General features: G+C 39.7%; 2 protein-coding genes across 10 annotated transcripts in view; both read right to left on the bottom strand.

Annotated features, from left to right (window-relative positions):
- Positions 1-151: 151 nt before the first annotated feature.
- Positions 152-14,920, bottom strand: LOC105833740 (zinc finger protein 271). 8 transcript variants are annotated; one of them, XM_012675698.3, is made up of 11 exons: positions 14,419-14,920; positions 12,926-13,031; positions 11,467-11,892; positions 10,388-10,893; positions 10,181-10,322; positions 9,765-10,097; positions 9,430-9,674; positions 8,966-9,231; positions 5,272-5,409; positions 2,970-3,355; positions 152-2,673 (listed from the first exon to the last, which is right to left on the bottom strand). In XM_012675698.3, exons 2-11 carry the CDS (start codon positions 12,974-12,976, stop codon positions 2,197-2,199), a joined length of 2,970 nt encoding a protein of 989 aa, XP_012531152.1. In that variant the 5' UTR covers positions 12,977-13,031; positions 14,419-14,920; the 3' UTR covers positions 152-2,196. The 8 variants fall into 8 exon arrangements, with proteins under 8 accessions (XP_012531152.1, XP_012531150.1, XP_012531153.1 ...); XM_012675696.3 differs by having other exon boundaries at positions 5,188-5,409; positions 14,419-14,919; XM_012675699.3 differs by having other exon boundaries at positions 5,188-5,409; positions 11,467-11,566; positions 14,419-14,917.
- A 1,688-nt stretch (positions 14,921-16,608) lies between these two features.
- LOC105833743 overlaps positions 16,609-27,997 on the bottom strand; it is a 32,152-nt gene continuing 20,763 nt past the window's right edge. The window contains exons 1-5 of one of the 2 annotated variants that reach the window (XM_036289192.1): positions 20,931-20,954; positions 20,125-20,449; positions 19,897-20,049; positions 19,449-19,593; positions 16,609-19,181 (exon numbers count right to left, since the gene is read on the bottom strand). In XM_036289192.1, coding sequence (XP_036145085.1) covers positions 18,510-19,181; positions 19,449-19,593; positions 19,897-20,049; positions 20,125-20,449; positions 20,931-20,937 — 1,302 coding nt within the window. In that variant the 5' untranslated portion in view covers positions 20,938-20,954 and the 3' untranslated portion in view covers positions 16,609-18,509. Of the gene's footprint in view, positions 19,182-19,448; positions 19,594-19,896; positions 20,050-20,124; positions 20,450-20,930; positions 20,955-27,997 lie in introns of those variants that run through there. The other variant, XM_012675707.3, reaches the window with a different exon arrangement.

Raw genomic sequence — 27,997 nt, 5'->3', positions numbered from 1 at the left:
GCGACGGCGCGATGATCGATCAAATGCGATCTTGTCTTTTGTTCTTATATCGCATCACGTGCTCGAGTCTGAAATTGAAATTTTATACGGGACTCGGTATACATAATCGTCCACCGCGCTGCCGCACTTATTTATTTTTCTTTACTTTTATCTTAACAGTAAATATCAAATACATGGCCTTACAGGATGACGCTACAGTGATAGTGTTTTTTTTTCCTTTTCGCGATAGATGGTATACAAAAAGGATTATTAATTAAATTTATTAACGAAACTTAAAACTCTGAAAATCTGCTCTTAGTAACGCATGAAATTCGTCTCATATCAACTTATTGTTTTTCTGTAAATTTATCAGATCCGGTATCAGTGGTATTCCTTTTGCGATTGTTTCTGCTTTCTTAAACAAAATACTAAGCCATATTGCACTAGATCGCATACCTCCTAAAACTAAAAATCATAGCGAGCTCAAGTCACAAGATTGGACATACATGTATTTATATTTTGTATTTGAAAGCGAGAACATTTTCCAAATGAAAAATAATTCTCTCTGCTACATCGTCCGAACATTACAATTTTATAATTTTTCAATAATAAAGTCTAGACGTTTGCTGCTTTTCTGTACATCAAAATGTTTAGACAATGAATATCAATTTAGAATTTTATCGTACAATTTTTTCTTGTATAAATAAACACATAACTTTATTTATAACAAATTCAAAAATATTTTAGCGTTGATTACTACTGATCGTAGCATACAAGATGCATATCATTTTTGCTCTATTAATAAGTCTTTATATAAGAATATATCTGCAAATTTGAAAATAAAACACGTAATTTGAAATACCACTCCGGATCAAATAAAATTCTCAAAAATAATACGTTTTTTTTTTTTTCATATAAAAAATACATAAGTCAATAATAATAATAATAATAATGCTACCAACGATATACTATTGAAGACTCAAGTTTACGTGATCTAAGTGTATTTTGGTTATGTGTTGAAATTTGGACAACTAACGCGAAATATTATATTAAGATTCATATATGTAAAGTAATAATATTATAAAGTAATAATAATAGGTTTTCATTCAAAATTGCACTTCTATCGTCATCCATGTTTGATTATCCAATGGAAATACGGAATAAAAATGCAATTTCGCAGCATTACTGAGTTACAATAAAAACACGCTTATTTATATACACATAAGAATAATCATAAATTAAATATTCAAAAACAAGCAATGTCGGTTCATATTTTTCAATTACCAAAGCTGGCAGTCTTTAATAGTATTTCGTCAGTATTAATGTAAAGCAATGGTCAATATGACTATGATCATGGCTAAGCTTTACCACATTCGCCTGTTTGACATCCGGATAGTTATCTAAATATTTCAATGTCGGTTAAAATATATTTGTAAATAATGACTTATTAATACATATCTTTCCTCCAAAAGTATTCATATTCAAAGTCGCAAATATATTTTGCCCGACATTACTATACATGCTACTAAAAACTTTATTAATTGGCGAATGCACATAGACATGCTCTTCACACATGAAAATAACATACAAATATAATCCAAGACGTCACTGACATTATAATTAGTGCCTCTTTGTTAAAATTATGGAAGGTTACTAAAGTATAACGAAGAAATATCATTACATATTCATCATATAGTCGCAAAATTCTCTGATATACTCTGATATTTCTCTTGCACAAATTTGGAACGAATACATTATACATTCGTTACCATAATCGACTTATCAAGTACAAGCATTAAACGAAGCAAAATCAAACTTTGGATAATCGGCATCGCAAAGAACAGTCATCAATGTTCTAATGCGCGTTTTATGCGCGTATCACGAGCAATATCGCTCTATATCGTCCCGAACCAAGTTCATTGCGAATCTTACTGAAACAAAGTAGTATGCAGCTGCAGCAATCACAAATGGATCGAGCAGCACGTGAGACACCATTGATTCAAATGGCGCATAATAAATCCATTGTAATCCAGGTCTTTAAGGAAACGATGAATAGCGCACAATCTTCACATTTCTTCGACGCAATCATATATTAAGTATACACAGCATGTATCTTCAAATGCCTCTTTTTCCTCGTTTCTTCTCTTCTTGCTTCTCTTTTCTTTATCTTGTCTGTTCTCCTCTTGTTCTTTTTCTTCTCTTTCTCTCTCTCTCGATTTAGTATGATGTCAATACACCGGGCGGTGTCGGTACGACCACCGTGTGTTGCGGCACCACAGGCGGCGCCGGCGGTGCTAATGGATGTCCAACCAGAACTGCTGCCGCTGCCGGTATCGGCAGGACACCGGATTGCGGTATAGCCGACGGTGTGCTGACTTGTGTCGGTGGGCCTTCAGCCGCGTGCTTGCGCAAGTGTCGTAGCATATTGCCCTTCTCGACGAAGGTCTTGCCGCAATCCGGGCAACTGTGCGGCCGCTCGTCTGAATGCGAGCGCCGGTGCGAGACTAAATGTCCTTTGCACATGAAATCTTTGGGGCACAGGTCACAGCGAAACGGCCTCTCAGCGTTGCTGCCCTTGTTGTGCGACCGCATGTGGAACAGGAGATTGCCCTTCAGCGGGAAACTCTTGCCACATTCTGTGCACACAAATGGACGTTCACCGGTATGGCAACGCATATGATTCACGAGATGTTCCTGTAACAGAGAATTAAAAAAGGGACATGATAAATATCGTTTATACTTAAGAAGACTCAATAGAGAGACGCAATTAAAATGTTTCAAGTCATATATATATATATATATATATATATATATATATATATATATATATATGTAGTATTTGGTATAATAGCGTTAAAAGGAATACGAAATTTTCTGTTATCATACAACAAAATCTGAATATTTCATTTGTTTTTAATAAGAATAACTTGAAATTAATTTTCTCTTTTCGTGAATACTTAATAAAAAAAAGAACAAAGAAACCAACGTACCTTTCTTGTGAATGGTTTGGAGCACACGTTGCAACAGTGTGAAGAATCTCCGGTATGTTGACGGAGATGATTATTTAGATGTTCTTTCCTAGTGAACGTCCTCTGGCAAAACTCACACCTATGTGGAGATTCGCCAGTGTGGATGCGCACATGATTCGTCAAATGCTCCTTACGAGTAAATGACTTGGAGCAGAAGTGACATCGGTGTGGCGATTCGCCTGTGTGTTGACGCACGTGATTGGTCAAATGTTCCTTCCGCGTGAAGGATTTGGTGCAATACTGGCACTTGTGCGGTGACTCACCCGTGTGCTGCCTGACGTGGTTCACCAGGTGATCCTTCCGCGTAAATGCTTTCGGACAGTATGAACAGCGGAAGGGCGTCTCCCCTGTACATATTTTACAAGCGAATTCGCAATGTTTGAAAAAAAAAAAGGTATTTTCGTCATTCAGAACTCAGTGGAGTTAGCCTGCACAAGGCAAGTTTTGCTTGACGCAACGCACAGAAAAGGTACAATATCGAATGGGATAAAGGTCAACCAAAAAATTCGACACTATCCAAAAAGTAAACCCCACTTATCGAGTATCCGTAGAATCTACGTATCTAGTACATGAAACTTATGTTGAAATTAATATGCATTCGTTGAAAAGTTGAATAAAAAAGATAATCTACGCAAAGGATCAATGAAAAAGCATATCTCATTCTTTTAACAAATTAGAAACGTTTGAATAAATTAAAAACAAGTTTCAGACTTTAATCTAGTACCAGTGTATGTAATTAAATTGTTTAAGATTGTCTAATAGCGCAAAAAATTATTGCATTTTATCATTATTTTAGAAGAAAAATTCTGTGTTACAAATATTCGATATTGTCCCGTGTCGTTCATCAAAGAAAAATCAACTTGTACAGCAATATACTACTGTGTATTCTGATATAATACTTTCTAATATTTTGTATGCCGAATACTTTTAATGCTAATCACACTAACATTACTTTAAGCATAAAACTCTATATTACGCGATTGTTAAAAGCAAGTACGTATCGATTCCTCTCTTAAATCGTGTATCTAATCTAGTTAATATTCTATATTAGCTGTATTTAAACCAAAACGGATTTCGAGACTTGTGCCACCCACGACAACGAGAGACAAAGTTACAAGCTATGGAATTATATACAAGTCTCCCACAGGATGAGATGTAAAATTCGTTTCTTTTTTGGCAATTTGTTTTTGGGAATTGCGGAATGAGACCTGTGAACACTTGTAAATGAACTGAGTTCAAGGCTGTGTTAATAGGAGACGTGGTAATGAGAGCGGTGTATTAGGCAGAACTGCAGCAAATGTTCCTGGGGAATTTGGTGACAATGAGATTTTGCAATGATTGATTAGATGTAAACGCGCGATGATGTAAAACAACTAGAGACAATGACGATGAGACTGAAAATGAACGAGTGAGACTTTATGGAAAAATCCCGTTTAAATAAAAATCAATTCCCATGCAAGTGTCCGATCCTCAGATGAAAGCGCAACGTATACGTACAGGGTGTCCCACTTCGAATGAATCGTTAACGATCTCTTAAATAAAGACGACAGTTTTGATATTTAAACAAACGTCGAGGCATGGATTACAAGCGAATGAGAGCGAAGAGTGCAATTTCTTCTTCAATGCAAACTTTAGAATTTCGAATAAGTAATTTCGTTTTGTCAATTTTAATATTAAAGTTCAAAAAAGAGCTGCAACTTCACATTTCTACTTCAGAGACGCATATATGACTCGGTATTTCCATTTCGAAAATATGCAACTCGATATAAAAACTCGTTATAAATCGAGTCATTAAAGCTAGTGATTCCAGTAGAAGTGAAACAGCCCGTGTGTAAAGCCAGATGTGTGAAACCGGAAGCGTGTGGAGAGATGCGTGTCTCGACTCGCGTTCGATCGAACCATCTAAATGCGCTGCTTGATATTATACGAGGTGTGACTACCCTCTCATGGTCCCCTCTATAATATCGACCTCTCTTAGCCTATAGAAAACACAAAAAGATAAATAAAAAAAAAGGAAAGAAAAAAAAAAGAATTGTGTGAATCCTCCTTTCACTGTATATATAAAGAATATATATGTAAAAATAATGCCACGAAGACACAACTACTCTTAATAGAGATACTCTTAACAACGATTATTTATCGGTTGCCCGTGAAGTGAACATCTGCCAACCGCTCTCACCTGTGTGTTGGCGGATGTGGTTAACAAGGTGTTCCTTTCTGGTGAACGATTTGGAGCAGAAGCCGCATCGGTGTGGAGACTCACCCGTGTGCTGGCGAACGTGGTTCAGGAGGTGTTCCTTTCGCGTGAACGTCTTCGAGCAGAAGTCACAGCGGTGCGGCGTCTCGCCCGTGTGCCACATTATGTGGTTCGTGAAGTGCTCCTTCCTCGTAAACGACTTACCTGCGTACGGCAGCGTTAAACAGAAAGAAAAGCACCGAGAATAGGCGCATTTCATTAGACTGCAATGCGGGGATGGGGTTCTTATAAATGTATATATGTATGATAGAGGCGTTGCAAATCGCGCGCAACTGGGACGATTCCAAGACACGAGGGGTTTTCGCAATTAATTCTCTATTTTTTATTATATCATATTAGTTCCTTTAATTTCTGAAAATCAAGCTTGGAGCTCAAGAGAAGGAAAATAGGGCTGGAAGCTCCGTTGTTTTGCAGTGTTTTAATTTTTACGGAATGTTACCTTCACACGACGATCGCACGACAGTTGCGAATGGGTTTTCCCCGATTTTGAAAAACAAACGTCGCGGTCAACGCGCGCTGTATGTATACACGTGTCACGTGACATGTATAGATCGGCGCGCATGCTTGCCGGCCTCGCCGAACGAAAATACAAAATTTCGAATTTTGCGGCGGACACGGGATCTTCACTCTTCTTCCCGGTTTTCGCGGTCGCGCAAAGGTGCGCCGCACAAATAGGTGCGATTAACGCGAGGTGTAATTAATTAACCGCTACTTTGGCAGGCAGCCAACGATTCTCGAAACTTTGAGTTTTAGCTCCACCGCCAATCTCCCCGAATCTACTGCAGCACTCGCGTGAGGAGCGAATTAAATCGACGGACCCCGTCACGCGACGTCGAAGACATTTTCTTTTCTCAGGCAACAATTAACGATACACTTGTCGCGATTTTAATCCGGGCGAAAGAAGCTCAAGCTTGCTTTTCGACGCCGCACGAGGAGACCAACGTCTTCTGGCACCGCTCGGAGGGTCTCGCGAGACGGCGATTCAACGTTGGCCGAACTAATTTCGACGCATCGTCGATAAAAATGGCACACGCAAAACGTAATTGTATCGGGGAAGCGGTCCGGGAGGTCGACGCGAGCGAGCGAGCGAATTAGCGGATAAGCGAGCGAGGGGTTAAACGAGCGGCAGGAAAGGCCTCGTACGAACCGCTTAAATTCACGAAATAGCAAGTCATGCCATCACAGTTCACGGCCAGACGTTGAGTGAAGAAATAAAGCGACTCTTTTTGGAGAGCGCCGGCCGGCGGGTTGGAGGAGCCTCGCGCGGATTCCCAAGGACTGAGGAAGGAAGGAAGAAAGGGGTTCCCCCGTTCGCCGTTGTCGTCGGGGCGGTGGGCAGGCAGGGGGGGGAGGAGGGCGGGCGAGGGCAAGCGCCGACGCGACTCTAAGGTTAGAGGGGCGCCTGCCTGCCTCCTCCTCGCCACCGCGAAGGAATGCGCACGACCCGCACGCTCCGCGGGAGTCGCGGGGCCGAGCAACCGGGCGGGCGGGGGGAGGAGGGGGTGGCTTACTCGCGATGCGCGATCAATTCTCGCGAATTTTATTTCACCGCCGCGGCAGCGGCTGCGGCTGCATACATACATGCATGCATACACACATATTTTATACACACACACACGTGCGCGCGCGCGCCCATGCTCGTGCACGTGTGTGCTGTGTGCGCGCGCGCGTGCAGAGCACGTTCGACGTAACTCCCGGTCCGCGTCCGCGCCACATCCGTCCGCGTTAACCGAGCGCGCGCTCGACTGGCGAGACACACTTGTCAAAACTGATCGATCGCGCACGCCTACGCCAACGCCGGTTTGCGTAGGCGATTTCCCTTCTTTTTCTTTCTTTCGTTTTTTTCTGGGAAAATTTCTGAGATGCACAACTCTTCTCGATATCTATCTTCGATATCGAACTCTATCTTTATGGGGTAAATTAATTATGAAATTTTTATTTCAAATTTCAGAAAAATTGATATTTTTGCAAATGATTTAACTGCGTTTAAAATCGTTTAAAAAATTCTCAATATACATATGTAACTTTTGTATTAATCATAAAAACAACTCTTTTCATACATATTTATTACCCTACAAATGCATAAAAATTTAATTTTAAATTGTAAATATATATTAATTAGATATGTAACAACTTTATTTTAGTTATGCAGTTATTAATGCAAACTGCATACATTTTTACCCTCGAGGAATATAAATTGTGCATCTCTGTAATAAATATTGAATATTCTGTTGTATTAATTAATATCGGTAGATGTATTCAAGCAAGTCGGTTATAAATTTGCAAAAATATATGTATACGGCAATTTAAAAAAATCTCAGTTCAAAGCTTACAATGCGTTCTCTGAAAAAATATACACACTGTATCAGTTTTTCAACGCAAGCGTAAATTAAAAAAGCATATTTTTCATGTCTATAAAGATCATAATAAACATATTATATTGAGGTAAATATATAATTTTATTTTAAAGTTAAAATATTATTTTTCATTCTAATTTAAACCCTAGAATTCCACATGCCTTATATACATACATACATACATACATACATATATATATATATATATATATATATATATATATATATATAGATAGATAGATAGATAGATAGATAAATAGATAAAAGTACAATAAATATATTAGAATCTAGATCAGGCTTTACAAAAAATCACACGTAATTTATAATTCTAAGAAACTTAACCATATTTTAACTTTATATACGTAAACATTTTATAAAAAAAATTCTTTAAATGTCGCAAAAAATTAATGCAACTCGTTATATTTTGACGTAGATTTCTAGGGTTGAATAATGTAAACAATAGATTTAACGATAAAAGCAGAATGTAGTATATATTTTGTAAGATAATATATGATTAAATATCATACTTACCTCACTAATTCTTCAAATGCCACAATATTTACATGATCGTATCTCACGGTAAATTCGTCTTTCGTAATAAAGTATTTAGCGATATTTTATCGATAGTTATCGATTATGGCAATGTGTTCTTTATAGCGCAAAATAATTCGCGATAAATTAATTATACGTTATAAACCGTTGATTTTACGTCGCAAGTATTAATTTTATAAAGCAAAAATTAAATATTAAATTGAACAATAAATTAAGTATTAAGTATTGAATATTAATCTAAATAATTAAAAGTAAATAAATCAATACGAGCAAGCAAGTGCAGATATCAGTACAATAATACGCTCAAATTTCATCAATAATGTTGAGAAATCTTCGATTCTTATCGGATTTCACTTTAACAATTGTACAGATACAAATGACTATAAAAATATCATCTATATTTTGGTTAGAGGGATACCGAATAAAAATCAGAAAAGATCAAAATATTCTTTTCAACATTGCCGATGATTTCGATGTGTATTATCATATGTATATTTGTGATTGCTCATATTTTATTATCTGTTTTCTTTCTTTATTTTTACTCGTTTAAATTTCTCCTGAAAGCAATCAATTTAGTTTTTTTATTTAGAAAATATTCATTTTTTTTAAGGAAAGAAGTTTATAGAAAATGACAATCGCTTTACTTTAAAAAGTTTCTGGAATCGTCCCATTAAACGTAATTTGTTTGGTTGTTTTTATCTTATACTGACACAACATATAAATATTTTTCCAAGTTTACGTTCAAAATATGGACAAAACAACATAAAGAATATAAAAATTATACCACTTACCGCATATTTCACAACGGAACGGTGTATCGTTTGTGTGCGAGCGCATATGGTTAGCGAGATGCTCTTTGCGTGTATACTTCTTGCCGCAAGCTTGACAATGATGAGGGGTTTCTCCTGTATGCCACATAACATGGTTCATAAAGTGTTCTTTGCGAGTAAAGCTCTTCTTGCAAATATCACATCGATGGGGAGTCTCACCAGTGTGTTTGCGAACGTGATTTACCATGTGTTCTTTTCGGGTAAACGTCTTCGAACAGTATTGACATCTGCAAGAATCATCCCACATTTCTTTTTGCTCCAAAGTCGTCTAATTAAAATCATTAGACAATTTTCGGTGACATTAACATATAAATTATTTATTTTATCGTTGAGAAATTGAGAAGTCATTGTCACATTTACCACATTTATTTAACAGTTTCAATCATAATAATTAACATTTAAATAAATCTTATGAATAAACTTACCTATACGGTGTCTCGCCAGTATGACATCTCGTGTGGTTATCCAAATGCTCTTTGCGCGCGAAACTCTTACCACAGACCGTGCAATTGTACGGTTTGTCGGTGGCATGTCTCTTCATGTGACGTTCTAGCGAAGGCGCATTCGCAAAGACGTGAAAGCAAACGGTGCAGGTAAACATGGATCCACCCAGATGACACTTGCCGTGACGTGTAAGATCGTTCGCATTCGAGAACGCTTTACCGCATACCTGAAATTATGCCATGCACCAATTCAATACCAATCTGCACATGTATTTTGAGTGAATCGCTGCGTACATAAGATTCACCGCATTGTATACCTGACATGTAAATGGCTTCCTCTCGGTATGATATCTGCGATGTACAATGAGCTGATAACGAAACTGGAAGATCTTTCCACATATCTCGCAAGCGTGACTGCCGACCGATACGGGCGATGCACTCGGACCAGGCGTTGCCTCGCCGTCGCTCGACTTTATGTCAAATTTGTTCAGTTGAACCTGTTGCACGATTGGCGTGCCGTTCTGTATCGTGGTAACTGTTTGTGTAGGCACAGTGCTGCCTACTAAAGTCGTTCCAGCTGCAATTTCACTCTGCAGCTTTCCAAAGACCTCGTGATACGCCAAGAGTTGGTTAATATCTTCAACATTAACCTATCGAGCGAAAAAAGAATAAATGCAGTATTTTTAATACTTTTAAATACAGTTATTACGATGGCTTCCACAATATCACGTACCTTGTACATATTTTGTACCATTTCGACCCCAAGGGTCTTGGCCAAATCTTGCTCGTTTCCCGCGCTGATTTTGACGACCGATCCGTCTGCTGTCCTCACGTCCATCATGTGTCCTCCTGGTTTCAAGTCAGGGACTTGGAATCTACAAAAACAGCATTATATTTATCCAGAATACGATTAAATAACAATTAACAGTTAAAGACATACTGGGTCATATTCAGTTGCCGCAACTCCTTCTCTTTCTCGGGTTTCTCGGAATTACTCTGGCTTCCTCCCTCAGTGGTGGAGTTACCGCTAATGTTGACCCCAATCTGCTGCTGTTGCTGCTGCTGTTGCTGCTGCTGCTGCTGCTGTTGCATCAAGCTCTGTTGAAGATCTTGGGGTGGTTGTAATTGCAGATCACATTGAACTTGACAGTGAACCTGATTGTCGCTGCAACGCTCGGTGGTGCAACTACCGCCCTCGTCCTTGACCTTGTTATCGTCTCGCTGCGCGCTCTGGCTGTGCGCCGTTGGTCCATTGTTCTGAGCGTTCTGATGATTCGGCATCTGATGATGGGACTGCTGCTGCTGTTGCTGCGGCGTTTGCTGCTGCTGCTGCTGGTGCAGCTGTTGTGCCTGCGCCTGCATCTGTTGCATTTGTGCATGTGCAGCCAAGTGACTCGCTGGTATATGTGCGCCGTCTAAAGTAAGGCCAGGAAGAGACACAGGAATCTGTTAAACATACACAAAAACTCATGTAATATATTTTATACACAATTATATATAATTATATGATACACTTTGCCTGTGCGATTGAGAATCAAGATCTTTAATTTTTTAATAAGCAGCTTGTAAGGATTATATCTAAATTTTCCGATAATTAAAATGTATGATTTCTTGAGCATTCTAATTCTCTCTAGACGAAGAATTAATAATTCTAATCTGCACACGCATAACGCACTATATATAATAAGTGATAACTAATATTAAAACAATAGCTTTTGTAAAATGGCAATCTGTATAAAGTGAAATGTATAAAAAAGTGAGATTCTTTATAAAATTACGAAAGAGACGAAAGATTCAATGAAACAAGTGCAAATGTTTATAGCACTGTTCGTAACAGTTGTCATCTACATGTGACACCATCTAATCACACGCATAAATCCATAAAAAGATGATGCGTGTTACCGCAACTCCTGCAAAAGTTTAAAATTACTAACTACTCCAGATCGGAGTAATTTTGTAAAGCCGCATTCAGAGATTGTAGTCGTTACACAAAACACGTGCCGCTACACATAAACAAACCTGTGGATTCGACTGCAGAGAACTGTGGTGGCTGCTGCTGCTGCTAACTGAAGGCTGATGATGATGATGCGCGGCTGTTGACTGTTGCTGATGATGCGAGCTGGAAGTCAACGCCATTTCCTGGTTCAGTGAAGAGGCTGGCTCTTTGGAGGATGATGCCTCCCCACCGCCACCACTCCTATGCGAGGAGTTGTGGTGGGAATGGTGGTAAACCGAGACTTGAGGTAGCGGTCCGGGAGAAAACAGATTGGTGAGGACCCAATACTTAGCTACCGAGGAGGCTACCGAGGAGGCTAACGCTACGGCAGTACCTACACGCAGGTCCGCGGATGAATGGGGAGTACTCCCTACATTGCCAAGACTCGCGGTCGCAGTAGCCAAACCACCTGGGTATGAAGGACGACCACTTTGACCCGCGTTTACATCCTACCGATATACATTCAGACATTTGTACAACATTGATAGGGCATGCAGCGGCATGCACCAGGCTGAAATCCAATCGACAAATGCGCCACTTTTGATACGGGTCTCTTTCTCTCTCTCTCTCTCTCTCTCTCTCTCTCTCTCTCTCTCTCTCTCTCTCTCTCTCTCTCTCTCTCTTTCTCTCTCTTTCACTCTTTCTCTTCCTTTCACTCTTTCTCTTCCTTTCACTCTTTCTCTTCCTTTCACTCTCTCTTTCTCTCCCCTTCTTTTTCCCTCAGCACGACACAAAGGATTCCATTTGGATATTTGTTATCGAAGAGTTTGCTCTACTGGAATCGGCGGTGTTTCCATGTTATATACAGAATGTAAACCTGGAGGAAAAAATGCTCTATATCCACACCTGTGTCAGACCATACGAAATGGATCGTAAGGAGGCACTCTGTTTTCAAACTCAAATACATGCAGTCTGTTAAGAGCTCGATACGTTAAGACGTGATGAAGAAAACGGGAGAAGCAAAATATTAGAGTTACAAGAGTAAAGAAGAGTAAAGAAGAAAGCATAAGCCATCTTATATATAAATATATATATACGCTACAAGCAGCTCTAATCTAAGAATTATAAATTACAGCCATTTGATTTGTGTAATCGCATAAAGTAATAGTTTATATATATATATGTGTGTGAAAAACTACTCTAGAGGCATCTATCATAGACAAAATAATTGCAAGTAACAAACGTAACTGGGACATTGCATCAAAACAATCAAAACGTCCCATGTGAGCTTAAATTCTATAAAAATTTGTAAAATTAAAAACGTGTAATCTCCGTGGGCACGAGACACACCATTCGTTTACAGCGAACTGAAATTGAAACAACAAACGATAAATAAAAAAAAACAAAGCCCATTATACAAATGTCTCAATATATGTCTAACGTCAGCGACTCTCTCTTGGTGCAGCTCTGTGTCATTTGCGCATTTGTAGTTTGGTGTATTAGCCTGTTTTTTTTTTTTTTTGCGACTGGAAAGTACCTCACCTCTTGTTGTGCCTGCGTAGTCGCTGGCAATGCATGCTGCTCACTATTCATCTTCGTTCACTGAAGAATATTAATTAAACGTGTCTGACATACTTCATTTCTCATCCTGCAAAATGCATTATATAAGGTTAATCCTCGAGAGTCGTTTCGTACTTCAGCTACGTCGGAAGGTAGCCAGTGCGCGCGGAGTCGGAGGGGTGGGGGGAAGGGAGGATCGACGAGAAAGAAGAAACGGCGCGTTACTCGCGGCACCACACACGCAGACAGGAAATTCGGGACCGATGGAACCGCGCTTCTCGGAGGAGCACCCGAGGATGCACGGGGTTGCGCGTTCAATTAAATAACGCGTAATGCGCAACGGCAGGCGTGTTGAGTTTGTAACGACTTTTTGTTGTGCGATATCGATTCGCATACGATATCAAAATGCGCACCATATTGCTATCTCGCGGGAGAGTAAGGCGAGTTGGTTCGGCGTGTCGACTCTCCCGCGATTTTTGCGGCTCTGTCCCCGAAGAAGAGTTCCGTGGCTCCTCCTCACGGCAAGGACGGCGTCGACGGCGGTCGGGCGAGACGTGCCTATCGTCCGTTTAACCTCGAAAAAGTCAGCCGTGCCACGAAGGCGAACCCGGCCGAGCGAGTAGTCGCGCGTGATCGCGTAAACATTCGCGCCAAGCGACCGATCGAGCGAGCGAGCGCGCGCGGGAAGGCGCCATTCGCAACATCGACGATGATGACGATGACGATGATGACGAGCGAGAAGGAACGACGTCGCGTCGATATAAGATTACATTTTAACCTCGCAGCGCTCTCTCTCTCTCTCTCTCTCTCTCTCTCTCACGCTCGGCGGACTCGCTCGGCGAGCAAACTCAGCAAACGAGCGAGCGAGCGAGCGGGGGGGAAGAGGTGAGTCATCCTCTCTCTGTGGTGAGCGCCATACCGCGCCACGACGCAGCACCGATAATGAAAAACTTTGTTCCTTTCAGCCGCGACTTCCTCCCTTTTTCGCGCCTCTCTCTTTTTCTCTCCATTTTTCCCACGGCCAAAATGAAATTACATGCGATAGAGGCGAGAGAGAAAGAGAGAGGCACAAGGGAGCAGAGACGCGCGGGATCGGGAACGTTTAATGGCGCGGCCGCCAAGGCAGCCGCGACGGAGAAGCGAACGGGCAACGCGTACCAGCGACGACGGCGACGACGGCGACGGCGGCGACGCCGCCGTCGTCATCGTGGTCGAGCATCGTTCGCCGCGCACACCACATCGCTCGCTCGTTCGCTGGAGCTGGCTGGCCGATTCCCTCGTTCGTTCGTTCGTTCGTTCGCAGAGAGAGAGCAACGGGGACAAGGGGCCAACAAGATGGACGTGCTACGCGCGGATTCGGGGCGAGGGGGAAATCACGCGCGGTGTGGCGCGGAGCGGCGCGCCGCGGAGCAACGCGGCACGGTCCAGGGTTCCCGGGTCGCGGACAGGTATACGCGGGGAAGGTAGAAACTCACGTGGTGCGCGGTGCCGTCGGCGGTTCTCGCATCTCGTACTCCGTCGGCTCCGGGGCCGCCTCCTCCTCGCCTCCTCTGCCGCAAAACACACAGGCGCGCACGGGGGAGAGACGCGCCGCCCGTCCCGACACCAGGGACGCGCGCGCGGGGAGAGGCAGGCACCGCGGCGGTGTGGAGGGGGCAGGGGAACGGGCCGCCTGTCGCGCCGCCGCACCGCGCGCCGCGCCGCGCCGCGTCGTCACGCTCCTCTCTCGCCGCTCGCCGCCTCTCCTTCGACGTCTCACCGCGCCACGGGCACCCACAAGCAAATCGCCGATAATGGCCACGCGCCCTCGCCCACCGTCTCCTCGGTAGCGGCGACGACCAGGCCGACCAAGCCGGGACGCGGGACGGCCGCTTTCGTTCGTGACGGACGCGGAGCCGCGCGACAATTTCACCGGAACGTCGCCCCGTCGGGGCCTACGTGCTCTCGGTTAACAGAAAATACGACGACTGTCATGGCGGCCCCTCGCCCACCCCGCAGGAACTTACGCGCGCGGGGCCGGGTCGCGGTGGCCGCTTCCGCGTCCGGCCCGTTTGACGGCTTTCGCCCGGTGGGGGAGCTCGCCGCTCTCGAAAAATTAATTATGCGACCTGTTTCACGACGAATTGTCGCATGGTCCGCACGCATTCCTTCGGGGAAATGCGTCCGCTGCTCCCCTCTCGTCTCGCCGTGGCTGCGCGCGCAGCCGTCGTCTCCCGCGCGGCTCGCTCACTTCCGCTGGCGGGAAAACTGCGCAATTACGAAGCCGCGTAAAGTCCCGTTAATCCCTCACTCCAACACCAGTATGCTTTGTAGGTCGAATAAAGGCCCGTCTCACGGGTCAAACAAACAATTATGCAGTTCCATTTTGCAACAAAGAATTATGTAGTACCATTTTTTTTTTAAATAATGGTCATGTTACTTCAAAAAGAATAAAAGGCATAAGAAATTGTTTACGTCTATCGGTCATATTATTCTTTTAAAACGAAACTATACAACTTGCGAGGCTTTGAAATCTGCCCAAGCTTGACAATAGAAAATTTGAAAATTAAACCGAATTATTAGCACATAGAATTGTTTTTTTAATCTTTTTTTAAACATTATTTATTATAACATTGTTTTTTATCGGAGCGTTTTTTTGAATGTAAAGTTTTGAATTTCGAGAGAAAATTTTTTTATGTGGCAAGAGCCACAATATAATCTCAAATTTTAATTTAGCTCGTCATAAAATTCAATTGCGCAATTTGTTCTAAAATACTATACACACAGTCCATAAAAATGTTTTTAATTAAATTTCTTATCTTTTAGTATTATAATGCGACTATCACACAATTAAGATAAAGTTATGAAATTGGAAATAGATTTGAAAAAAAGGTGAAATGTTTAGTCAATATTAATCAATGTACAAAATTAATTGGATATAAAATAATACTTATAAAATATATTTTGTCGACTTTACATAAAAATTTAAATTTTTCAAGATAGATTTCTCTAATTATATTCTCCTGATATTTTTAAAATTTTTGTTGGCAATTATAAAATATTATTGATAATTACACACGATCAGTAAGTCAACTGATAATTTTACCGGTTGACGATAATCAGCAATAACCGCGATCGATCTGTACATATGTTTAATGTGATATTAGCTACTGATAAGAATTTTAACGCTCAAAAATTTTCATGAAAAATATATCTATACAGCGTAAATCTCCAAGAGACATTCTAAAGATCAGAGAACGATCCAATGATATTTGAATGTCATCAAACCATACCCAAGGCGTCCCTCAAGACAAAGTATGTTGTATAGGTAATTAGAGAAGAACGCGAAAAGCCTTTACTAATTAAATTTCAAAAAATCTTTCAATTTACACATTTGAAAATTTAGACAAAGAAAATATAATCATAAGCAAAAAATAATACTAATATTTCATAAATTACAAAAATATTAAATCTGAATTTCAAGTCTCGGAATTATGAAGATTTAAATTCTCAAAAAAATATAATGAGGATTTCACATACATAGAAATATACATATAATGAATCCAATAAGAACCCGAAAAAGAAAGATTTTAAGCATACATCATAATTATTTCGAGAATTAAGAATTCAATTTTAATCTAATTAAATTGTAAAGGTTACGAATAGCGAAAATATAAACTTTCAAAAATTGACAAAGTATGCATATATTTTATAATTTCTTACATTTAATACTAAAATATTAATTATTTACATCAATTTGTACAAGTGACCATCTGGTCATACGTATATATAATGACACGTTCAACTCAAATGTGTGTAGCGTGTATATATGTTCGTTTATATAAATAAAATTGTAGTTGTAAGATTCGCGTTCTCCACTTTGTTGTTAATTTTAACGATTGTTGTACTAACTCAAGTGGAGTTTATAAAACGTAGTGTATAACGAACACTATAATGGCGAATCACATGATTGGTGATCAATGTCTTGTCATTGATGATTGTACATACATATTTATACAATTATAAGTTTGCCGGGAGAACAAATTAAAGTTAGATGCAGGCGTAAGTGCAGGCCAGAAGTAAAAGCAAATAAATATGAAAATCATAAAGATGCGCTTTAATATTTCGATGTAAACGGAAATGTTGACTAGTACACTATATATATAAGATAATCATTATTAGACACCCCTAGTAGTAACAATACGTTGGCAGTACATTGGCTGATATTGGCTAAACATTGATTAATATTGACTAAACATTGCAATTTGGAATGCATTGGCTAATGTCTTTCCAATGTAACGTTACTTGGTTCGTAATATATTGTTTCCAAATTAAAATGCAATTAATGTCCAATACAAAAAATTAAATATTAAATCAATATTAGGGATATTATATTTACATTACTTCCCAATGCTCCGCCAATGTTTTATGCAACTATAGGGATATGCAGAAATTAAATAAAAACCAATATTTACACAAAGCTTTTACAACTTGATACCATTGCATTTTTTTCTATTGCACAGTGTACTAGAATATATTTAAATTAGATATTATTATTATAATAAAATGAGACAATATTTAGGACATAAATACTGTTTCGTAGAAATTAATGTTATGAAAATCATTAATACCTAACATTTCATATCAGATCAGCCTCCAAAGAAAACTTGGAGGACTCGAGTTTTTTCATTGTCCTTTTCCAGATAACAAATTTTTACATGATTTTTTTCATAGCAGTTTAATTAAACTTTTCATACTTAATGGCATTTGTTTGTGTCTTAACATTGACTGTAGGATAATTTATTGTTCAAATATTTCCTAATTATCGACATTAATAATTAGAAAATAGATTTTTATAGCTGAACTAGTGTATGCTATCTATTTAAAATGATATAAATATATGTTTAAAATTAAAAAAAAATAAAGAAATGTGTCGATAACCAAGAAAGTACATCAAATCAATTTCTGTCTTATTTTCTTTAACAATGATTTGCAAAAATCCTTGTAACTTTCTCAAAACTTTCTCCGTTTTTGCACACTATTTTTATTCTCTACTCTCTGCCTTTGATATTCTAAAAGAAATTTATTTGTTAGTAAATTTGCTAATTCTGAATCTACTTCATTTAAACTTTGTATGTTCTTCTTTCAAAACACTGCAACATGATGAATCTATTTTATTTTTAACTGCTGGTATTGTATTGTTGCCAATTTTTCCAAAATACAATTTTAGTTAACATCAAGTTATTCATTTGCATATTCATGGTTGTCCATTAATTTTTTCTTGTTTTAAGTTTTAACTCTAGTTTAAACTCATTTATAAAAAAAATTGATAATACCGATCGAGTAACATATAGATGTAGCGGGTATAGTTTCATACAATACCCTTTCACAAATAAAACAATTGATAAATATCATCAATATAATACGAAATATCGTTACAGGATTGTCGAAGAAAATTCCTAAGAATAGCAAGATCGAAATCGATTATGTCTAAATGACGATATTTAGACATAACACGCAAGCGTTTCATAATCTCTCCTTTATAAGTCTTGTTTGGATATGTATCACTATCAGTCGATTACAATTATTATAATTCCGTGGTGATCTCGTCCTGTGGCCGAAAGCCGAGAATCGTAAAGTCGTCGATGAGATAGTCGCGTGCGGGCGACCAGTCCGACAGAATAGTGTAATTGGCCGCCTCCACGGGGCTGCTCTGAAACTTCCATTGGGGATTCAAGTCGCGGTCCAGGCCATCGTTAATCTCGCATTCGTCGTGCAACGCGCGGATGCTGTTGGTCTCTAGGGGCAGTGCGCCAACATTGTAACTGCGATTGAATGCAGAGATTGTCTGCAGTTCTTGGAAATGCGAATCGCTCGTCGTCCTCGAGCCTCCTCGCTTCAGATTACTCTCGTAAACGAGGGGTGTCGTTTGACCGATCGTCGAGCCATTCGGGCTGAGCTTCTCGCTGTTATAAACGCCGGAAGCGCTGTTTTGACCTAGACTCGACCCGAGGGGACTGTGATCCTTCGTGTAGCCGAGGCTCGAACTGGCCGGACTGATGCTCGACTTGTCGCTCGCTTGGAACGTCGCGAGCGGCACGTTCGCTTGGAATGTGGTGAGATTAGTAGGGGTGCTTCTCGGTTCGTACACGGGCTGATGAGGTGGTGATTGCGACGCCGTGACCGGTTGCGTCGGTGACGGAGTCATCTGGACGGGGTTGTTCGTCGGCTGCTGCAGGAACGTCACGAGCTGAGCCACCTTAAAGTTACAAGAGAACGATAAATATTATACAATTCAGGATGTCAATTCATACATGTTTTATGTAAAAAAACGGTCTGTCGTTTAGGGAAAGCACGGGAAACACTCGTTTAATGCTAAACTTTTTGCATATAGCAGGGAATGTGACTCACCAAAGTGCTTTAGGGACTGGCGTGAAAAAGAATTAAAAGTGTGAGATAATATCGGTAGCACGCTCGTTTATCGTTTCATTTTTTATGTAGAAATATTCGCGAGAACAATTCTTACTTCTGGAGAACTGTGCCTTTTGTATCTTCTCAGCAGCCGCTCTGCCCACGAGAATAGTCGTTGCCAATCGTCGGGCGGAAGTGGTATTTCATCGTCTCGCCTGTTCACGAGGACTAATATTCTCGCTAGGTCACGTAGCACTGGTCTACAACAATATTAATAAACATTAATAAGAAAATACACATACACATTAAACATATAAAAACTTTTTTTACTAAAAAAATATGTAAGTTTTGTTTAAAAAAAAAATAACAGTATCGTTTTTCTATATTAGAAAAATGTTCAATTTTTTAACCGATATTTTTCTAAAATATGTTATTTAATGTTTGACAGTTTTTTGACATATTTCTCTAATTAAGTATTTTATGTTTAACAATAAATTTCTGCTACGATCATTCTCAACTTTAAAAACATATTTGATAATCCGATTCATCTGCGGTGTCTCTACCTGTACGCCTGGATTCCGACGGCACCGTCTCCGTTACTTCCCGAGTAGTACAGCTCTCTGACCTGTCTTCTAGTGTCGTTGAGCATAGCGAGGAAAGTATTGGCCTCTCCACGGAGCGTCGCCAGGTGTTTCAGAAACTCCCTCCTTTCCGCGCTGAAATCCACGAGGATGCAATGAATTGCCACGTGCGAACGAATGATAGAGTGTAACGAAAAAGTCAACAAGTACCTGTCCTCAAACTGCTGTGCCAGCTTCGCTGCCCTCTTCTTGCGCCGGTGCACGACTATCGCGCCGCAGAGGATGATGAAGATGCAAATGGTAGCACCGGAGACCACCCCCACCAATATCGCGACCTGGCTACCGGTGAGGCCGAACATGTAGCCGGTCTCGCGGCAGATGCGGCCCATGTACTCGTCGCGGGTGGACCAGTCGGCGACGAAGCCCGGTGGGCAGGTATGCACGCAGGTACCCTGATGTAGTAGCACGGCGCATCTGGCGCAAGTCCCGTCCCTGCACCTCCTGCATCCCGTCTCGGACTCGATGCACTCCGTGGCTGCAATTGGTAAAACGCAATTCTTTATTCTTTCAAATCGGGAACGGTGCAAGGAGAACGTGGGTCAGAATAAAAAATTATCCTTTAAAAGTAGCTTGGACATTAAACAAGGATATCGATCTCTTCTGCGAAGAATAGCCAAGCCACATTTCCACGCAGAGCCCGGAGCTCGCGTTCCGAACCCGAAATTACTCGATTTATCAAACTTTTCGGAGTTTTCGTTGACGTTAATGATCGCCAAACTTTATAGCTTGGAATCTTTAAAGGTCGCTGGGTATAAACTTTGGAGCTTTACTCTGCGGGGGCCGCTCTTAGCGGCAAAAGTTTGCGCCAGATACAGCGGGGTTGACAGTGCCTTTCAACGCGGATCTACCTGCGAGCAAAGTCTCTCCGGAAGAACGATACTCTTATTAGCGAAACTTTCGAACGTACACCTGGCCTTAGGAAAGGTCGGTGTACTCGAGAACTTTGGCTGAGGTACCTGCCATTTTAGCGATGGATCATTGCCAGACGGGTGGAAAAAAAGGGATTCGCATCGTCGAGTCTAACATTCTTGTTTGCGATCGTTTTGTTTCGCCTGGTACATAACACAATGGTGAGGTGAGATGCGAACGGATCGAAGTTATGAGTGGTGCAGCTATTCGTTTGTGAACAAACGTGCTTTACACTCTGCCATTTCCTCTCCCTTCTACATGTGACCTTCTAGCGCCGTAACACCTTCCGATGTTTCTATAAGCACATTACAGTTACTTTGCGAGTGTAAGGCAAATCGAATATGCACAGTAAAAATTTTCTATTCAATTTAACTTTCACATGTCTCGCATGGTCCATCCCAATTTTTTTTCTGTTTTAACACAAGATGAATATGTTAAAAAGTAAAATATGTAAGTGCCTCATACTTTTGGCTAAGACTGTCTTATGTAGAAAATTAACATTGATACAATTTAGAAGCAAATTACGAAAGCATATTTCTTCAGTGAAATTAACATTTATAATATACATTGACATGTACATTATATTATTAAAACTTTACGTTTTAAAAACATTATTTTTATTTATTCACTTATCGATACATTGTTATTTTCGCCCCAAGAAGTATTGAATATCAATTTAACCCAATCATATTATTGTGTCCCAGATTCAGAGTAAATCTTTCTATCTGTAATATAGATTATTTTTAGCCAATTTTTTTAAGTTTACTCCGGTTGACTTTTTTTTTAATAAAAACATCATTATCAGTCTTCGAGAGACCTCGAGCATTAATCTTCTTCGATCAGTCGTGAAATTTAGAATGCATAGTCATAATTTAAACGATCATCACAAAAGTCGTGAATAAGTCGCGACACACGTGATCTGTAAAACATCAAAAACTTTCGGCCGCGAATTAATAGGATTTCGTAAAAGTATCTAGGTAGTAGTGCAGTTACACGTGCGTTATGTGTGCCAGGCATTTGGGCCATCGCCCGGGGTTATGGATCACCGATCATGGCAAGAGTCCGAATCGCACATTATCTTCCTCATATTCCCGCAACAGTTTATCGCGCAGTTTACGTTTCTGACTCACATCCCCATTCTTCTTTTTCTTTCTCGCTGAAATTCTGCTACTTCTACAGAATTCTACTGTTCTTTATACTTATAAGATGATATTGCTATCTCGCAAGTTTACCCTGATCCTAACGGAGAGATACACTTCACGGTAACTTCACACCTTCGACATTTTCAATACGCTTTTTAACATCTTCATCGCGGCGCACATGCTGATGCGAGACGCGCTCATTCGTAATCTCGCTGACGTATCTTCTCCTCCCGGCTGTGCATGCATCTCTCTTTTCTTTCTTTCTCTTCCTAGTTGCGTCTCTTCCTTCTCTGCTCGGTGATCAGATATACATCATCACTCGCGGGGTCACGCAAGAGAGCCGGATGGACAGCGAGCGAGAAAATTGAAAGACCTCGTGTGCATGACCGGGGGGTGGGGGGGTGGGGGGAGATCGTGAGTGAGGCGGTCCATTACTACGTGTATGAGGAATGCGGTTGCTGGTTTCTCGATTATGTGGGTCTATAAACGCACGCGCGCGCGCGCGCTCCACGCACTTCGAAACGACCACGGCAGCCCGTCACACACATTCTCCAAGTTGAGAACACTAGGTCGGGCTCCGTTCGGGGACCCCCCTCCCCGCTCCCCTTCTCCATGACGCGCCGAGTGCTCTATGAAAAAAGACCCATAGGGTCGCCTATTTATTTTACCGTCAATGTCCTACGTCGACAATTCGATGGGGGACGTCACTTCTGGGTGCGCGCGCGAGCAATTTCCTCCGGGTTTCAACTTTCTACGCGCTTTTCTCGCGTCCGTGACACAGATGGTCCAGCTCTCGGGAAATGTGCCAGACAATTTGTCGGGCGGAGCACATGTATTCAGAATCGTAATCTCGCGATCGTATGGTAAGAAAGAGGAATTGCGCTTTATTATTGGACGACTGTTATTCGCGATAACGCGACGATCGATTTCTATCCCGTATCTCGATGGAAAGTACTGTCGATAATTATATTTAATGGAAAGTCATGCATGACTGTGGCTCTGAAAGTTCGCCGATAAAGAGTTCGAGGCACGAGGAAAGCAGATATTTACCTATGATTAATGATTAATGTAAAATTACAATGTGTAATATATCAATTCATATTAGAAATTGCTTCGATCCCAGCTTTAAAATTGATTGTATCGCACGTCCTCGTGTAATTTTTCAAATTACATTAAACAAATTATTAAACATGAAAGGGTCGAATGATTGATGTAAAATTATTGGGCTCCAATTTCTATCGCATTCGCGAGTGATTTTTCAAATCGGTCTCCATTGACACGAGCAATCTTCCGTGATGCCCAACTGCGCATCGGGGAGCTATTAGTGGGAGTTTACGAGTTGAGTTTTAATTAGATAATTAAAGGTCGAGGAGAGAAGTCGTTCGAGCGACCTACGCAATCGAATCGGGGCAATTTTCCATCTTCCTGCAGATAAGTCGTTTTGTCGTTTCTCATCTCCGGGAAAGCTCGGAGAAACAAAAAAGGAATACACCTTGCTCGTAGACTGCAGCCTTTGTTCGTAGACTCTACCAAGAATTTTATTAAGCGCGAGACTTGGTAATTGCGCAGACGTAGCGGACGGCCGTTTTCTAAAGGAACTCGGACATTGCTGCCGCGAACAGTTGTAACAGCGGTTACATATGTATTATACGTACTCGTTTTCGTTATTAATTAGTGTAGCTAACTAGACCGTCCATTGTCTACCGCTGACGTTTCTACTTAACAGCTCGTACGTTTGGAGTAATATTTTAAGTACTTTATGCCGCATCGGAGCATACGTGACTATGTATGCCGACTTTCAGTATAATTCAACTTCCTGTGCAGCTGACAATGACACATCTCCGGTAGAATCAGTTTTATATAAATGCCCCTCGTAAATATATAATTTTACTCGTCTCCCTTGTAGATACAAAGAATAACACAAATTAGTGTTACATCATACAATCTGGAGGCGAAAGAGAGAGAGAGAAAGAAAGAGAGAGAGAGCTTTGATTACGGTTGAATTCTACCTAAATGCTGAAGCATTAAAGACAATATTCAATATTATTATTCGGTCGCGCCAAGCCGGACTAGCCGGCCAAAGTGGGTCTCGCCTGTCCCGTCGCATCGTCAACTTCGTTTTTTCGCTACGAGTTTTCTATAATACTAACCCACATACGCATGCCGGCGGAGAGACAAACTTTCCTACTTGCGTGCCGAGCGAGCGGATTCGCGTGCGGAATTTAACGGCTTGGCGTAAAAACGTCGTCGCCGAATTACGGGGATTGTTCGAATTCACGCGAGCGTCGAGCCACGTCTCGTGCGGCACACGAGACCCGTGGACTCTTTTTTTTTTTAGGCGCTCAAGGCTCGTGTGTCAATCGCCCGTATGCACTAACCCGGTATACGCAGAAGAGAGTACAGTTACTCGCATCTGCGACGCAGGCACGTGTGCGGCACGCACGCAGACGCAACCGGAAAGACGGGATTTTAAGTATCGCGCAAGTAGGTGCGAACCTGATCGAGTAGTTCCGAACTTTATATATATATGTACTGCTTCTCACGAGATAGAGCGGAGCGAGTTCGAGTGGAATTGAACCGGAGACCGAGGTTTGAACCTTCTGAGTATTTAGAGATTTTAGAGTATACTCGAAGAGAGATTCGAAGGCAATGCCTTTGTACCGAGAAAGAAAGGTTGTCAACTAAATTTTTCATTTTAATTTAATTTCCTCTATCCAAGTGTTTCTATGTAATTGAGTTAAAAACAATATTGAGATCGTACAAGATACTTGTCGATTTTTTTGGTATTAAAAAGTTTGGTCAATTAAAGTACAATATTTCGAAAATGCAAATAAACAAGTTTTTATACTTTTCAGAGCTATACCACGAAATAAAATCTCGATAATTGCAATTAATTCATGAATATGCATTAAATTCAGTTTTATTATGTAGATGATAATATTATCGTTGTTATACGCGCGATAATATTCTCTCCCTCTCTCTCTCTCTCTCTGTCTTCCTTTTCCTTCACCTACATTTGCAGAATCTCGAGACCTAAATCTTTCCACGCCGAATGCTTGCGTTGACATTCTTCGCGAATTGACTAAAAGAAGCACGCAATTAATTAACTCAATTCGTAAATTTTCTATCGCACTGTTGCATTGAATACTAAAATGTTTTTTTTCATAATTCTATTGTTTAGAATTTTTTCTGAACAGTCACAACACGAGATAAGTAATGAAAATATAACACACTAAAGATAAATAGATAAAGATAGGGTAAACTCGGGTATGATGGCCACAGTTTTTTTAAATGCAAAAAACATTTTTATTTTTATTATTTTTCAATAGCGTTTAGTATATATATTACTTTACTGAAGCTTAAAGCATATAACACTATCGACATTACAGAAAAAAATATTTAATAAAAATTTTATATTATCAAAATACTGAAACATAAACATAAACATTTTTCATAATTTTTAGGCCATAGTATTATAGGACAATTCATCATACATATTTTATATAGTTAATATTTATAAAGCAATAAAAAAACTTATAATACTATAATTTCGTATTTATTTTTAGTTTTATTACCACATATTATCTTAATTCTATTTTTTAAACATTTTTAATAATAAATGTTCATATAAAGTTAGCATCTATTTAACTCATTGTCAATACTTACAAATATCTATGACATATTAAATTTAAAATATTAAGTGTGCAGCTTAATTCTCGTCTTTTTTATAAAAGATATACATAAACACTTACTCCGAAAAAACAAAAAAGTTATGGGCTATCTTACCCAAACTGTGAGAGAAAGATAGTTATAATATTTATTAAAAAATAAAAAAAAAATAAAAGATATAATCACATTACAATTTATATACCTTTGTTATGTGTCTAACGTTAATTGTCTGTAATTTATTTGACGTTGTGGAAATTTTTAATAAACACATGAAAAACACACACAAGCAATCAAAAAACGTTATATAATATCCATAATATTGTTATTTCAATTAGCATACGCATATAAATTACAATAAATATTGATTACACAAGATCACATTTGATTTAGGCATAAAACTGGTATCGGACTAGCAAAACAATTGTTTTTGGGTGAATGTGAGTAATGGTTTTTTATATTTTTTATAGGTTTTTTGGTGTTTCAAAGTTAGGGGTAAGTTTTTAGGGGTATTTTAGGCCATTCCACCTGATTTTCTCAAAATCCTAACGTGATAGAGCAAAACTAAAAAAGGAAACGTGTTCAGCGACAAAAAACATAGGAAACCTGGTACCCGATACCAATTTTATGCCTAAATCAAATGTGGTCCTGTGTTATCTTATAAGAACACATAATTTCGTAATTATTAAAGAAATTATAGCTATTGGCCACAGGGTCCCGGTTCTAATCGGTTCTCGTTTCTTTTTTTTTTCTTTTTTCGTGATGCAATGACTTTATGGAGACAATTCAACTCAGCCTTTGTTTCCTCTACACTCCACAATTATTTAAATTATTATTAAATATTATTAAATACATTAATTACTATTATTATTTATTAAGAACCGAAAAATTAAGATCCAAAACCGGAACCAAAAAAAATCATAATTTAAATAGTTTTTTACAGAAAATAATTTTACAATGCTATAGTTTTTGATTTTCTTTATTTGTCAAGAAATTAGAACCTGTTACACTGAAATTGAACCCGTACAGTTTTCAAATATTTTATTAAACTATAACTGAAACCAAATCATAATTTGATTTCGATCCGGGTATCTGATTGGCCATCTTCTCCGTATAGCCATCATATCCTAATTTACCCTATGTAGAACACAAAAAATCGAGTTTTGATTTTTGTATAAATGAAAATTGCGTATTCCATATAGACTATTGCATTCCTATAAGGCGCAAGAAAATATACACAATCGAATAGACGTCGGATAAAGCAATCCGTGTATTGCACTTTCTATTCGTGAACTCATTATATAATAAAACGCAATATTATCCAATAAGTGTGAGAGTAATGCACCAAGGTATATCCATTTTGTTATTACGCAATTGCTGATAATATTGGACATATTGGTTAAAAATTTGTGGAAATTGCTGTTACTTATCGAAAGGCATTTTCTCTCTCGTCAAGCTAGCGACTCAAAGATCGAAGAGAACGGCGCAGTACTGAAGCTATATACCGTCGCACGTGTCGGTAGAGACATCGAATATCGGAAGTGCATGCCTTCAGTAATCTCCGATAAAAAAAAGGTTTTATTAGAGGCAAAGTGCATTCGAAGCGTTCAGCAGCAAACACGGATTACAGTGTGCATAAAAAGAGGCTCAAAAAATCTGATTACCTAGTTGGAGGAATAAAAAGTGAACACGACATTAGAAAGTATAAATTTCCCGTTTCGTCACGGTGTTTGACAACCGTGAAAAAGTGTACGTAAATGAACGTATTAAATGTGTATTAATATACGATAAAATATTATGCGGAACATTCAATCCGATAAAAATATCGTGGTATGTATATTTTCCACGTTATAAACAATCGAGAACTCGTTTCATTAATTAAATTACAATGTGTGGAGCGAGAAAATCTTCGCTTGAATTTACGTAAAAATTAATCCAAGGAATTCAATGCGTTGTATTTTCACGTTTTCCAAATTTGGAAACCGGATGTTCGCGGGAAAGGCCCAGGGTTATTCTAGTATTTCCAGTTTTTCCAGACGAGACGGGCGAAGAAGAGCCTAAAGGAACCAAGAGGCAGAGAGAGATTCACAAACACTGGCTTAGAGGCGAGAGAAGTGACCTGCGCGGAGATTCAGATAAAAAGTCCTCGCCGAAAATTCCTTTATGGCACGGACGGACAATGAAATACAAAATGTCACGGTCGTGCGTTTATTTCCAAAGAGACGTTAGGATTAATACGAAAGATATGGGATGTTTTTGGTCGAGAGTGCCAGGGAGCTTCCAAAAAAAAAAAAAAAGAGAGAGTT

Source organism: Monomorium pharaonis, chromosome 6, assembly GCF_013373865.1.
Source record: "Monomorium pharaonis isolate MP-MQ-018 chromosome 6, ASM1337386v2, whole genome shotgun sequence".
NCBI lineage: Eukaryota > Metazoa > Arthropoda > Insecta > Hymenoptera > Formicidae > Monomorium > Monomorium pharaonis.
Note: the sequence above shows the minus strand (reverse complement) of the source record. Positions and strands in the feature narration are given on the sequence as shown.